This window comes from Peromyscus eremicus, chromosome 4, assembly GCF_949786415.1.
Source record: "Peromyscus eremicus chromosome 4, PerEre_H2_v1, whole genome shotgun sequence".
In the NCBI taxonomy this organism is placed as follows: Eukaryota; Metazoa; Chordata; class Mammalia; order Rodentia; family Cricetidae; genus Peromyscus; species Peromyscus eremicus.
In genome coordinates this window covers 137,934,086-137,948,465 of record NC_081419.1, presented here as the reverse complement: position 1 = coordinate 137,948,465, position 14,380 = coordinate 137,934,086, and the positions used below count along the sequence as shown (strand labels likewise).

Below are 14,380 nucleotides of genomic sequence, written 5' to 3'. Positions count from 1 at the left end.
ATATGCACAATGTTTTCTTCCTTTTGCCACTGATTTCTTCCTCATTATCTATGCCAGTGTGTTACCTTATTAGGTAAAATGAACACATAATCAGTGTGATGATGAAAGGACATGGAGATGTCAGAAACATGATCATCTCAGATCTACTTGATTCAAGTCTAGGGAGAATTGCCTGCTTCTCTCAACCTCCTACTCAAAATAAATGCATTCCTGAATCTAGGCTGGATGTGGTGGCACACGCCTTTAATCCCAGCACTCAGGAGGCAGAGACAGGTGGATCTCTGTGAGATCGAGGCCAGCCTGGTCTACAGAATGAGTTCCACAACAGCCAGGATTTTCTAGAGAGACACTGTTGCACTTAATCAATTGAAAAGATAAGCTAATGTGTGGATAAAAATGTATAGATGGAGGAATGACCGAGTAATTTTGATGATAAACTCATTAGGAGATCCATGAAGCTTCATGAACCACTATGTAGAAAGTCACACTTACATGCATTGTCATGATAAACAAAGAAATACCTGAGAAGAAATAATAGCTCAGTTTCAGAAACAAAAGGATAGCAGAAAGTATTGGGCTATACAGTCAAAGTGATTAAAGAGAAAAAGGCTATTAAATAATAATGCTGAAATCAGAGTAACTACCTCCAAAAAATAAAGACAAGAGCTGGAGACGTGGCTCAGTGGTTAAGAGCACTTGCTACTCAAGAGACGACCTGCCTTCAATCCCCAGCACCCATATCGGCAGCTCACAATTGTCTGTAACACCAGTTCCTGGGCATCCAATGCCCTCTTCTGGCCTTTTTAGGTAGCAGGCATGAGTGTGGTACACAGATATATGTACAGGCAAGAGACCCATATACATAAAATAAAAATTTTTGATTAAAAAATTAATCTTTATAGAATTAAAAAGTATTAAAAGTAAGTAAATAAAAATAACCAGGTTATGGTGACACAGACTTTTCGTCTCAGCATTGGGGAGGCAGAGGCAGATAGATCTCTTTGAGTTTGAGGCCAGCCTGGTCTACACAGCAAGTTCCAAGCCAGTCAAGATCACACAATAAGACCTTGCCTCAAAATAAGTAAATAAATAAAAATAAATAACAAAGACAATAGCCAGGCATAGTGGCACAGAATTTTGATCACAGCACATGGGAGGCAGAGACAGTCAGAGCTCTGAGTTCTGAGCTAGCCTGGTTTACATAGTGAGACCCTATCCCAAAATAAATAAACAAAGACAATAATGCATATCAAAAATAACTATTGTTATGATATATTAAGAACTCCTAGAACGCAATACCACACAAATAATATGGTAAGAAAGTTGGCAAAAGATGGGGCTGAGAAAATAACTCAGGTGGTAGAGTTTTTGAGCTCCTGGGTTCAGTCCTCCATACCACAAAACAAAAAGAACAAGAACAGAAAAATAAAGAAAGGAAGGAAAGGAAAGGAAAAATGAGCAAAGATCTTAAAAGGTATTGAAAGGATGCACAAATTTAGGAGCTGGAGAGGGCCTCAGCAGTTAAGAGCCTGTACACAGGACCTGAGTTTGATTCCCAGCCACGTTGGAGGCTCACAACCACCTATAACTCCAGCTCAGGGGGAATCAATGCCTCTAGCCTCCCCAGGCACCCATCCTAGCAAGAACATACCCCCCAACACATGTATATACACATAATTAAAAGTAAGCCAGGCAGTGGTGGCACACACTTTAATCCCAGCCCTTGGGAGGCAGAGGTAGGCGAATCTGAGTTCAAAGCCAGCCTGATCTACAGAGCGAGTTCCAGGACAGCCAGGGCTACACAGAGAAACCCTGTCAGGGGAAAAAAGCAAGAAAACAAAACAAAAACAAAAAAAACAAAAAGAAATAAATCCTTTTTTTAAACAAAAGGATACATTGATTTTTAAAAGTAAACATATGGAGGTGGGGATCTTTCTTTTTTTCTTTCTTTCTTTCTTTTCTTTCTTTCTTTCTTTCTTTTTCTCTCTCTTTCTTCTTTCTTTCTTTCTTTCTTTCTTTCTTTCTTTCTTTCTTTCTTTCTTTCATTCTTTCTTTTTACAGGGTTTCATATGACCCAGGCTGGCCTTGAACTCATTCTTTAGCCAAGGGTGACCTTGAACTTGTGATCCTCCTGTCCCATCTCCAAGTACTGGGATTTCAAGTATAAACCACACCTTGTTTTTATACTGCATTCTTGTTATTCTGCTTAAATACACTGACTCTGCTCCTTCTCCAACCATGTGACAGTTTCAGACTTCTGGATCAAGTGTGTGTTGTTCCCATAATTCCTTGGGGGCACCCAGGTATGATTGAGGCAGCACCTGACAGTACAATCAATGCAAGAGACTTGAGAAATGTCTCTTTAATGAACCAGTGCCACAAATCACTGGAACTAAACAGACCAGGGACATGGTCGCAGCTCTGAAACTTGCTCTCTGTATGACGGTGGTCACGGTAGTTTAATCTTGCAAAATGGGGTGCTTCTGTATATTTTCTGTTGTATAACAAAATGCCTGAGACTGTATGCTTTATTTTAAAAGGAGGTTTACTTAGTTCAAAAATTGGAAACTGAAAGTCCAAGATGAGGCGGTCCCATTGTCCTGACTTTTGCTACCCCAACCCCTATTAACTGTGTCACAGGATGGCTGGTAGCATTATAGCAGGATTACATTTGAAAAGAAGAGGACATATGGTTAGATAGAAAGTCAGAGAAACTCAGGCTTGTTCTTTTCAAGGATTTGTTTTACTTTCAATGATGTATATGTATATGGAGGAGACTGTTCACCTGTGTACAGCTGCCCACTGAGGCCAGATGTATTAGATTCTCTTGGAGCTGGAGTTACAGGAAATGTGAACTGCCCAATTTGGATGTTAGGAACCCAAGTCAGGTCCTGTGTAAACTTCCTGGACAAACAGTGTGTGAAGTGTATTTTGTGTGGTGCCTGGAAACACAAAGGCACAGAGTTGGTAATAACTGCTGTTCCACTCTTGTTGAAGAAGGGGCTTCTGTACTAAAATGGTGGCTCTTGGCTGTAGTGGGAGTTTTCTCCAGTCCCGCTCAGGCCCGCAGCTGCTCAGACCCAAGTAAATACACAGAGACTTATATTACTTATAAACTGTATGGCCATGGCAGGCTTCTTGTTATCTAGTTCTTATATCTTAAATTAACCCATTTCTATTAATCTATACCTTGCCACATGGCTCGTGGCTTACCAGTACTTTACATTTTGCTTCTCATGGCGGCGGCGGCGAGGGCGGCTGGCAGTGTCTCCTGACTCAGCCTTCCTGTTCCCAGAATTCTCCTCTCTGCTTGTCCCGCCTATACTATACTTCCTGCCTGGCTACTGGCCAATCAGCGTTTTTTTTTTTTATCAACCAAATCAGAGCAACACATTCACAGCATACAGAGCGATATCCACAGCACTTGGCTTTGGAGGTCAGATCAGATATGTCCAGGAGAGAGAGACTGTGCTTTGCTGGGACTCTCTGTTCCAGCAGCAGCCAGCCCTGTGAGCAGTAGCAGTTAGGGGCTAGTGAGCAGGATGCAGGGTCAGCCCCTCCTCCAATCTCTTCCCTCCCTAAATAAGACAGCTGCAGGCTGGTCCACTGCCGGCAGACACCATGCAGCTCCAGGCCTCCTTCTCATTTTTCCTGATCCTCACCTTCTGCCAAGAGCTTTGCTCAGAACCAAGAAGAGGTTGGTATGAAATGGGGGTCTCAGCATAGACCAGGAATGGAGCAGTGAGAGTCTGTTCATCATCCAGCAGGACAGGCAGCCAGTTCAGGTTATTGACAGACACTGTCAGGTGTCTGCTATGTACCAGGCACCATCCTAGGAGCTGGAGTTTCAGCCACCAGCCAAAGACACTGCCTTTAAATTCTAGGGGGGTTGGGGAGGCACACAGCATACATCATAGCATAATAGACAGTGAAGGAGCCATAGGAAGAGTAAAGGGGACTTTAAAGTTTGGACTTGTGATAGCCAAAGTGAGACCAAGGAGGAGAGGTGTAAGCTCAACTTTGACCTTCTTCCTGGGCCGCTGTCTCTGCTGCAGCTTAAAGTCTACAGGTGCAGGTGGATGGGGAGGGGGAAAACAGAGATGGGGGAGGGGGACACACACCCCACCATGATGATGGGAGGCAGGGGTGAAGACGGGGACGGGGGAGGAATGCACACACCCCACCAGGACGACAACAGCAATGTGGTGTATCCAGACTTTTTGTGAACAGCAGGATTCCCTTTACAAATATTCAGAGCTGGCATATAGCTCAGTGGAGGAACACTTATTAGCATGGCTCCCCAAGTCAGTAGCATCAGGAGTCAGGTGCTGGCCCTACTACTTACAAAAATCTATGCCTCAGAAGTGTTGTTTGGTCTCTCCGAATGCCAGGTTTTTCGTAAGAGCAATGGTTGTGTCTGCTTTGTTGATAAAATCTGATGTGTACTTATTTGTTAGTGTAACAGCTCTCAATAGCTTCTCATGAAATACTTTGGTCACATTCAGAAAACACACACACACACACACACACACACACACACACACACACACACACACACACGGAGAAGGGGGATTATCTTTATTACATACAAAATAAATAAATTAAGTGATTTCCTCTTGGCTTTAATAGAACCAACGGAGAGGGAAAGCAGACTGGCAACATTTAAAAGCAGGTGGGACTCCACCTCCTACTGAGTCACCTGGGGTCAAGGAGGATGCTACTGTGACCAGGATGTCACATGCCATATGAACATGCTCCCCCACCCCCCGCCGCTGCCCCAATCCACTTTCATCTTGACTGGATAAGCTAATTTGTTCCTGTCCATTGACTTTTGTACCCAGCACGAGCCTTACAGGGCATGGACAGGAGAGAACCTGAACCTCTGCCCTGCCTAGGCTGCTGCCAAATTCCACCAAAAGTGTGTCCATCCACCCATTCTTCTACAATAAAGGAGATAGTTGAGAACTGGCAGACCTTTGCCACTGGATTGTGCTGGCTTTGGGTCTTGGTTCTCCCACTTCCTGGCATTAAGACAGGCACTTCATCGCTCTGTAGTTTCCTCATGTGGCATGATAAGCCATGATACCTGGAGTGAAGAGACCCACAGATGCACTTCAGTGGTGGAGAACTGGCCTGGCACACACGAAGCCCCTGGCATCTTCCCCTTGCCCCAAAGTTACCGTAAAGAGTAATTACAGGGACTGAGGAGACAAACGGTCCTGTACAGTGCTTTCCTTGAAAGTATGAAGACCTGTGTTTGCTCTCCAGCATCTACATCAAAAGAAAAGGGAGGGAAAGTACCAGGTGTGCGGCATGCTTGGCATCCTAGAGCTGGGGAGGCAGAGAGCCACTGTCCAGCCAGCTTCACCTATTTTGTGAGTCCCAGCCTAGTGAGGGACCAGGACTCAAAAAAAAAAAAAAAAAAAAAAAAGACAGAGAAAACAACACCTAAGTCGTCCTTTGGCCTCCACAACATACGCACGCACGCGCGCGCGCGCGCGCGCGCACACACACACACACACACACACACATCCACATACAAAATAGTAATTGCAAAGATAAAAACACTCACATCTCACATAGTAACAAATACAAAGAAACTTCTAGCACTCCTTAGAGGAGCTCATGGTTATTGCTAATTGTTGGGTGTTTGTTGAGAACTCAGAGGCAGGCCTGCATTGGGAACTAGGGCTGCAGAGTCCGTATGGAGGTTTGCGTTGCTGGGTCTCGTTGCTCAGGAAGAAGAGGATGCTTAGGGGCAGCTCACCATTATCCACTGATTTTTGAGTTGTTGGACTTAACGGTGCTTTTTATTGGCTGTTTTCGTTTGATTTTGTTCCTGTTGTTGTTGTGTTTTGTTGAGATGGGTCTCACTATATAGCTCTGCCTGGCCTGGAGCTCTCCCTGTAGACCAGGCTGGCCTCCAGCCCAGAGATCCTCCTGCCTTTGTCTCTCCTGAACGCTGGGATTAAAAGCATGTTCCACCTCCCCCAGCCCTTGTTAGTTGTCTTTAACCTCTCAATTAGCCCCAAAATGTGAACATTAGACTCAAGAAACTCCATGCAGAAGAGATAGGTCCTTTGTTCAGGGCCACACAGTTAGCATATGTCTGAGTCCGACTTGAAACCCTGCTCTCAGATTCAAGGCTCACCCTTCCCTGCAGTCTGTCCGTTCTGGAACGGACTGTGAGAGAGGAGGCAGAAGCCTGCAGGATCTGACTGCAGCAGATCAAATCTGAGGGGGCAAAGGAGACACAGGGCTCAGCTCCCTGGCGTCACAGACAACAAACTGGAGACTTGGAGCAGCAATGGCTACACAGCCTGATGCCGCCGTGGGTGGCAAGGCCAGGATGTGAGTCCACCCGAGTCGAAATCCCAGGCAAGGGAGTTTCCCTACTTGCAGAAGTGCAAACCTCGGCTTCTGTGGAGATGGATAAGGTTGGGTGGGAAGAAGTGCCTATCATGGAAGGCCTCAGCCTTGCACCTTGTGGCCATGGAAGCCTCCAGCAGAGGGAAGAGTAGCAGAAGGGGTGGTGATGGACATGGCACCCTAAATCACTCTTCTTCTTCAAGTGTCCAGGAAGCCCTTACCACCTCTGTGCAGCCTTCCCGTGGAAAAAGGCCAGTGTCAAACCATGGTACTGCGGTGGTACTATAACACCAAATCTGGCCGGTGTGAGCGGTTTGGCTACCGAGGCTGTGGAGGCAATGAGAACAACTTCCTGAACAGAAACGAATGCCGATTAACCTGCAGACGCTCCTGATTTAAGAAGCCTGCACAGCCCTCCAAGAAGCCAAGTTCCCCAGGGGTCCCCTAAGGCTTTTTGTGTGTGAATAAAAAAATGCATTCCTCTAAACACACTTCCCTAAAATCAATTCTACCTCAGAAATTGCACAAATGTTAGCATCCTGATTAAAAATCTTTCCTTGTAAAATACAAGTACATTGGGAAAATTTAGAAGTGCCCCTCGTATCTTAGCATGAACTACTGTTCCACCCATCTGAGGATAACAACTTCAAAGTGAGAGAGCCGAGGTGAACTAAAAGGGCCTGTACTGTCACATGGGAAGAGAACTGAAGAGCCCTGGTCCCAGGGTCCCTTGGTTTTCCTTAAGCAACAATTACTAATCTCAGAAAGGAGGGGAGGAAGCCGTGAAGCCTGTCTGCTCTGCTATTTCAAGGATAGATGAGGCACAAAGCTAGGCAGGGACTTCTTTTTAAACCACAGGGTGGGGCCAGAGAGATGGCTCCATGGGTAAGGGTGCTTGCCACCAAGCCTGACCACCTGAATACCATCCCTGAAACCCACATGGTAGAAGGAGAGAGCCGATTCCTGCAAGTTGTCTCTTTCTGAACCTGATGCTTGCCATTTGGTTAGATTGACTGTCCCAAAATGTCTAGGAATGAACCCATCTCCAACCCCACCCCCATCCCCAGTGGTAGGGTTAAAGGTATACTGCTGCACTTAGGTCTTATATACGGCTGCTAAGGATCTGAATTCAGGTCCTCACACCTGTGCAGTGGCCACTTTACTGACAGCTCCTCAGCAGACCCCTGGCCTCTTATCAACTTCTCAGAGGACTCTGAGCAGCCACGAAGCCTCATGAGCATGTTCTCCTAGCACTATGTCTGGCAGATAGACATGCAACACACCCATGGGTGAATCTGAGTGATTTCAGAGGTGTTCCTCGACCTCTAAGAGGCCATGTTGGCTCTATGATCCTTGGAGACTAAGGAGCCTCACAGGATTGGTGCAAAGATCCACCAGAGAAATGCTAACACTCCAGAGACACACCTGAATCATTGTTCTTGACTTCAGAACTAACCTTCCCCTGGATTTTGAACCTGGATGACCCAGTTGTCCTGTATTTTCCCACCCACCTAAACCAAGCCATGGGAAACGGGGACAGAGGAAGAGAGTGGGTGTTATGGCTTCTCCATTGCTGAAAGTGATCACTTTATTGGTTGGAAAAGGGAGATGCTTTTGAGGGTCCAGGAAGAAACACAAAGGCTAGAGAGAAGAGAGGCCACAGGAACGACACCAGATGCACAATCCAGCAGAAGCATCCTCTCCCATTCCTCGGGCTGGTGGTGGCTGAAGCTGGAGGAAGAAAACCATGGCACCATCAACAGTAACATCTGTCATACTAGACACAAGTGTCAGCAGTTTAAATCCTGACACAGCTTCCTACTTACCTCCATCACACTTGTATACACAGCAATGCACTACCTTCTTGGGGGCTCCGCCTGCATTTCCCAGCAGATTCTAGACCCATCTCTTATGCTTCAGATCAAACCAAGGACCTACTTGGGTGTACCATGGTCCCAAACAACCACTGGGACCTCCCTGGAGACCCATAAACATTTATCTCCCTAGGAATCTTCCTGCTACCTTCCTGACATTTATTGCCATTCTGTAAGAAAAGAATTGTCTGAGGAGATGAAGAGGCTAGGTAAGGGTCAGAGCTGAAATCTGAGTCATGGTTTTCCTGCTTGCAATGCCTACTGTGCAGTTGGCATTCATGGAGATTAGAGACAGTTGGCATCATAGCAGGGATCAGGGTCCTAGGAAGACTGTGGTTCCCACCTAGTCACTGAAAAGCATACTTTGAAATAACCACCGTGAGACGTTGGATACATGGCCCGTCTCGGGCTTCGGTTAACTCTGTGTGCATTAACGGGTCCCCCCAGCAATCTGTGATTGCCACCAAAGGCTTGTCCAACTTCCTGCTCATCCTTCTTCCTCTGCCTTGAACAGCATCCCTACTCTGTATCTCACCAACCATGAATCAATGCCTCATCCTTTTGTGCCAGCTCAAGGTCACCCCCTGGGAAGCTTTCTCCAACTGCTCCTACGCCATCCTCCCTTCCTCAAGCCTGAGTGACGTTTCCTCAGCTGTTTTCTGAGGCAGTGGGCACTGATTGGTGGCTCAGGTTGAGCCATCAATTCTTCTGCCTCAACCACTGCACTGCAAGCTCAGGGGAGCAGTCTCCTTTCTGTCCAGAACCTCAGACAGTCACTGCTGCATTACTTAATGGGCCAACCAAGTATCTATCTCTGTTTCTCCCTTTTTAACACTTACTGTGTGACATAATGCTATATTAAGGGTTTTGTTTTACACGTATATGTGTTTTTCCTGCATGTATCTATGTGTACTGGGTGTGTGCAGTGCCCTTGGATGCCAGAAGAGGGCATCAGAGCCCCTGGAACTGGGGTTATAGATGGTTGTCAGCCACTAGATGGGTACCAGGAACCAAACATGTGTTCTCCACAAGAGCAGTAAGTGCTCTTAACCACTGAGTCACCTCTCTAGCCCCCAACTTATTAGTATTTTATTTTTAATCACATACAAAGGGAAGGGTGACTCCCCAAACTTTTCCTTTCAGGGTCTGAGGCACTAAAGGTACTAAATTTAGTCCTGGCTTGCTCATAGTAAATGCTTAATCCATTTCAGACACAACTAATAAACGCAATGGAAGTTAACAACCTCAACAACACTTGTCCACAAAGATGAGCCTTTGGAGTAAATAAAGATCAGCTTCTCTGTGTCTCACTCAACATGCAAAGAGATACCTTCTCCTCAACCCCACTGGCCATCGACTCCCCCACCCCACATTGTCTCCTCCCCTAGGACACAGCTACCCCTTTCCAATTCCTAAACAAAAGGGAAGTTCATCAGCAAACCCCATCATTCTTCTTCATGAAGGGGTGAACTGGCCACCGCTGTCCCTTGCCTCCACCCTGGTCAGGCTCATCTCATCTGTCCACTCACAGCTGAGTCTAGGAATCTTTCTCTGCCCTCAACAGTCTAGCCACGCCACAGCACTCATGAGGGCCCTTTGAAAACGTCAGGGCAAGTCTCTTTCTGAAGACAGACCTCAGGGTCAAGACAACGGCCTCTAAGGCCCTCATGGTCCGTCCCAGACCTTTTGACCTCCCTTCATATTTCTACCCAGCCTTCAAGTTCTTCCTTAAATACCTCAGTGATGTTCTCGCCTTCATATTGCTGCTCCCCCTGCCCTGACATGCTCACGTTTTCTCTCATTTCCCACCTTCTTGGTGAGTACTGCACCTACTGTCCCATGTAAAGGTTACAGTAATGTCCCTTGTCTCCCCTCCCCCAGGAATACCTCCCTCCTGTTCTCTTTGTCCCATGGCATGTACCTCCCTATAACATACTACCAAAATCGGCTTGTTTATTTCTTTTCTCACACATTAGACAATAAAACCCATCACCCAGCCTCTTTTGTCTGATTTGTTTGATCACACATCATCCACATATTGTAGATAAATATTAGTTGAGTTAAGGAAAGTGAATATACAGACAGATTTATCATCACTGTGTTTTCCAAGATCTTTCTTTACCACTTGCTGTAAGTACCCCATACTTGGACATCTCTGAACCTGCTCTCCTGTTCCCACCTACCTCAGAATGTGGGTGTGGCACAGGTCATCTTCCCACAGCCATTGCGGCAGCATTTCATGTTGTCAGGACACTGGTTGTCCAACTGGCACTGGTCCTCACAGATACCAAGCTTAGGGAAGTCCACACTGGGGCAGGTGCCCTGCTTTTCTGGGTAGACAAGTGAGTAGGGGGAGGTAAGCTGAGGGACACAGGTAGACAATCAGCAAAGCATGGCTGAGCACTGCCCTGAAGCTGGTTGCCCCACAACAGAGCTGCCTACCTGAGCTGATGTCGGGAACCTGAGGTTTCTCAGGGGTCTTGGAGAGATTATCCGCAAACCCCTAATTCCTGCTCTCAGATGGCTTTGAAATCACAGCACCTCAGTTTGAGTCCCAGTTCTGCCATTTTCTACCCTTGGGGCCCACATCTCCCAGAGCTTTAGCTGTCACATGGAATCCCTGTCACTCAGTTGTGAGGTTGTTACAAAAGCAATTATCCCCCACATACACCACCCTGAAAAACTGAACTACTTGATAACAATGAGTGATTACAAGCATTAACACTAACTAGTCCTGCTGGAGCCAAGCATTGTTTAGGCACTAGTTCATCCAATTCTCACAATAATCTTAAAAGAGGTGAATGGTTCTGTTAATACTTCCTTGCATCGCTGAGAAGGAAACTGAGGCAATTATGCTCTTAAGTGCTTTGCCTGAGGCCATGCAGGACTGAAGCAAGATTTGAACCACAGGAGATCTGGCTCCAGGGTGAATGCACTAGCCACCGGCTCTCTGCTACTTCCTAAGCTGTAAAGTACAGTGCACAGGTAAGAGGTGACACATGTTCCCTGCCCCTGCTCTCACAGTCACTGCCAGTAACAATCACTCATCACCACAGATCTCCATACACACCCGATCACCCATGCAGTTAAAACCACCACCACCCCACACACCCCAACACTATGTTCCATTCGACAGAAGTACCAGACAGAGCCAGGCCCAGCGAAAGGTAAGAGGCAGACAGTGAAGTGGGTAAGCAGGTAAAGGACCGTGAGAGGAGAGCTTGCCAGCGTCCTGACTTTGCTAATACAGATGCTGTTGGAGGCTACCCTGAGACAAAATGAGAATAAGGAGATTTATTACCAAAGCAAGCTGCCTTGTACAGCATGTCCACTCACGGAGGAGATGCTTTTGAGGGTGGCTGCATTTAGCTCCTCCTGCACCAGTCTTACAAATTGACCTCATCATGCCCGCTTTGCAAATGAACAGGCAGGGTTCCAAAGGACAAGCTGCTCAGGCTCACACCCTTAGGAAATGGTAGGGCTGGGATTCAAACCTCCGGGCTCCCCGCTGACCCGCTAGCTAGCTTGTCCAGCTGACACAAGAAAGCAGCCTCTTCATCCACATGACAGGCTGCTGTGCCAGTTGGCTCAACGCCATCTTCCCTGGTCATCCTTTTCCAGGCCCACCTATAAATAGCACCTCCACACCCTAAAGCTGCCCCTCAAGTCCTCCCTCCACCTTTCTGCTCATATCGCCTTAGGATCCCTAAGTTAGACATGCTCCCAGCCTCTGCTGGCATCTCTGGGGGAAACAGTAAAGACAAAACAGGGGGTAGGGTCTGTGTCCATGAGCAAGACCAGTATTTGTCACCTCTGTGTTCCCATCTTGTCCCCACCTCCACCTCTCAGCCTCAGCTTTTCCCTCTTGGAAAAGAAGCTTGGATTCCATACCAAGGTTACTTTCTTCCTCTGCCACGGCCGGTGGCGGTGGCGGTGGCACGGTGGAGACTTGACCTCCCTCTGATGGAGAAGTCTGGTTGGCTGATGGAATAGTATCCCGGGGCTTTTCCTCGTTCAGTCCTGAAGGTGGGAGGAGATGGTTTTAAAGGTAAAGGAGGGAAGCCAAGAAGTGTCAGAGGAAGAAACGGAACCTCTGCCCGCCACGGGATGGCGGTGTGACTTCGTGCAAGAATATTTCTTTTGGCCGCTCACTTCCACAGACGTAGGGTATGGCAAAGTTCTTTCCCGCCCTCAGGGAGAAATCTGGGGAGTCTAGTCAGGCCAGACGGTGGAAGGTCCTGAGGGAGGGACTCCGGAGGCAAGAGGTCTCCAGGGCTCGGGTCCCAGCCCTGACGCCACCCAGGGATTGCCCACAGTCTCCAGCCAAGTGAGCCACTGCTCCTGGGCCCCGGAACAAAGTCTCGCTGTGCGTGCCCGGAAGCCCGTCATGCACCAGAGAATCGAGCCCAACCAGGAATGGGGGTACCTCCTCCCCCTGGGCCGCGCCTCGGTGACGCCTTTGTCCCCCTGCATCCACCCCAGGCCGGACCAGGGCAGGCACAGGTGGATCGGGTTTCCACCTTCCCGCGTCCCTGCGTCTGGGGTGACCTTCTTCCCCGAGCCCCTGCGCTCCCGCCTCTCGCAGCCCTCGGCGGCCCCGCCTTGTCCCAGCCAGGTCGCTGAGGGGTTACCACTAGGGTCGAAACAGACAGAGCTGCAGCCAGCCTGGCAGCACTTTTGGTTGTTGAGGCATTGGTCGTCCGAGGAGCACTGCTTTGCGCAGTCGGTTCTCTCTTGGAGCTGGGGGCACACGCCGGGTTTCTCTGCTCCCGCACCTAGGGATGGTGGGAGCGAAGAACTGTCGGGGAGAACCAAAGCCCAATCCCACCAGGATACCCAACTCCTGCTCCAAGATCCTCAAATTTCAACCCCACGAAGTTCTGGTGGGGCTCTGGTCCCGGGGACCCTCCTAACACCCCCCAGGGGGCCCCACCCCCGGGCCAGGGGTCTCTGACACTTGGGGGCTCTCTGATGCTTGGCTTCAGAGCCCCAGTCCTCTGGGGACCTGAGCCTCTGGCTGCCAGCTTCAGTCATCCTGGGAGCTTCCCGCTCCACAGGGTCTCCGCCTTCAGCACAGAGAGAGCCTCCGCCCCTCCAACTTTCAGCTTTCAGCGGTCTCCCCGCCTCCAGAACACTGAACCCCAGATCCTAAGCTTCAAGAATCCCTAGCTGTAGGCCCCAGACTTCCCAAAATTTGCATTTTCATTGGCCTTCCCACTTTCGCCCCAGAACTCCCACTTCTGAGACTCCCTTCGGGGCTCTGCACTCCCGCTGCACTCACCTGCATCTGAGAGGTGGGCAAACAGCAGCAGCCCCAGAAGGAGGCCTGCGGCCCGCAAGCAGAGGCGACAGGCAGGCATGGTGCAGGTGTGAGCGGCAGCCAGGGTGGGGGGGATTTAACCGCTCGCGCCGGGGGCGGGGCCGAGCGAGGGGTGCAGGAGGCGGGTAGGAAGCACAGCGGGCAGCGCGGGCGCCCTGCCACCTCATGCCATTTCACAATCCCCCGGGATCAGGTGTCGTTCTTGGCTCTGATGGGAACCAGGAACCGAGACAGCTTCTGAGCCAGCTGTAGCCGGACACTTGTCCACCCCTCCCTCTTCCTACCTTTCTGGAGCCCGAGGGCAAGGCAGTGCAGCAGGAGCAGAGGGCCCAGGCCCAGGGCTCCTGGGCTCATTTAGAAAGTCTGGGGTCCTCGCTGGAGCGACTGGGGTCCAGGAATAAGGAGGAAAGGGCAAGGCTGCAGGGAGGCAATGGATGCTGGGGGATTAAGTGCTGAGACTTGGGGTCAGAGGGGTCAGAATCCTGTTCAAGGATTAGTAGAAGGCTGGTGTAGTCGAGGCTGCAGAAAAAGCAGTCCTTCACAAAGGAGCCCATCTGACCAGGATCAGGCCCGCGGAGGAGAAACAGCCGAGCAATTTCCAGCCCTTTTAGACACATTTCTGCCTCTTCCTGCCACACTCCGTTTGGGCAGAACGAGGAGCACCTGAGTCTCGTGACATCTTTCTCTACTGTGACGAGAGAGTTATTACTGCCAACTGCATATGACACACAGGCTGGACTTTGGGAGGCTAACCCCCAACCTAGGTTCTGAACCAAAGCTGCTCAGGTAAGGTTTTGAATACACATCTCTTCCTCCA

General features: G+C 49.0%; 2 protein-coding genes across 2 annotated transcripts; one reads left to right on the top strand and one right to left on the bottom strand.

The window, feature by feature from the left end:
• Positions 1–3,439: 3,439 nt before the first annotated feature.
• Positions 3,440–6,856, top strand: Spint3 (serine peptidase inhibitor, Kunitz type 3). The gene is made up of 2 exons (XM_059259753.1): positions 3,440–3,697; positions 6,573–6,856. Exons 1-2 carry the CDS (start codon positions 3,622–3,624, stop codon positions 6,761–6,763), a joined length of 267 nt encoding a protein of 88 aa, XP_059115736.1. The 5' UTR covers positions 3,440–3,621; the 3' UTR covers positions 6,764–6,856.
• A 1,083-nt stretch (positions 6,857–7,939) lies between these two features.
• Wfdc2 (WAP four-disulfide core domain 2) lies at positions 7,940–13,625 on the bottom strand. Its single transcript, XM_059259752.1, has 5 exons — positions 13,525–13,625; positions 12,875–13,018; positions 12,135–12,263; positions 10,427–10,573; positions 7,940–8,100 (listed from the first exon to the last, which is right to left on the bottom strand). The coding sequence occupies exons 1-4, from the start codon at positions 13,601–13,603 to the stop codon at positions 10,428–10,430; spliced, it is 498 nt and encodes a 165-aa protein (XP_059115735.1). The 5' UTR covers positions 13,604–13,625; the 3' UTR covers positions 7,940–8,100; position 10,427.
• Between the last annotated feature and the right edge of the window lie 755 nt (positions 13,626–14,380).

Coding starts and splice junctions, on each gene's coding strand:
- Wfdc2 (XM_059259752.1), bottom strand. CDS start 13,603: ATGCCTGCCTGTCGCCTCTGCTTGCGGGCCGCAGGCCTCCTTCTGGGG. Junction 13,019..13,524: donor TGCCCACCTCTCAGATGCAG/GTGAGTGCAGCG, acceptor CACCATCCCTAG/GTGCGGGAGCAGAGAAACCC. Junction 10,574..12,134: donor AGAGGAAGAAAGTAACCTTG/GTATGGAATCCA, acceptor TTGTCTACCCAG/AAAAGCAGGGCACCTGCCCC.
- Spint3 (XM_059259753.1), top strand. CDS start 3,622: ATGCAGCTCCAGGCCTCCTTCTCATTTTTCCTGATCCTCACCTTCTGC. Junction 3,698..6,572: donor TTGCTCAGAACCAAGAAGAG/GTTGGTATGAAA, acceptor TTCTTCTTCAAG/TGTCCAGGAAGCCCTTACCA.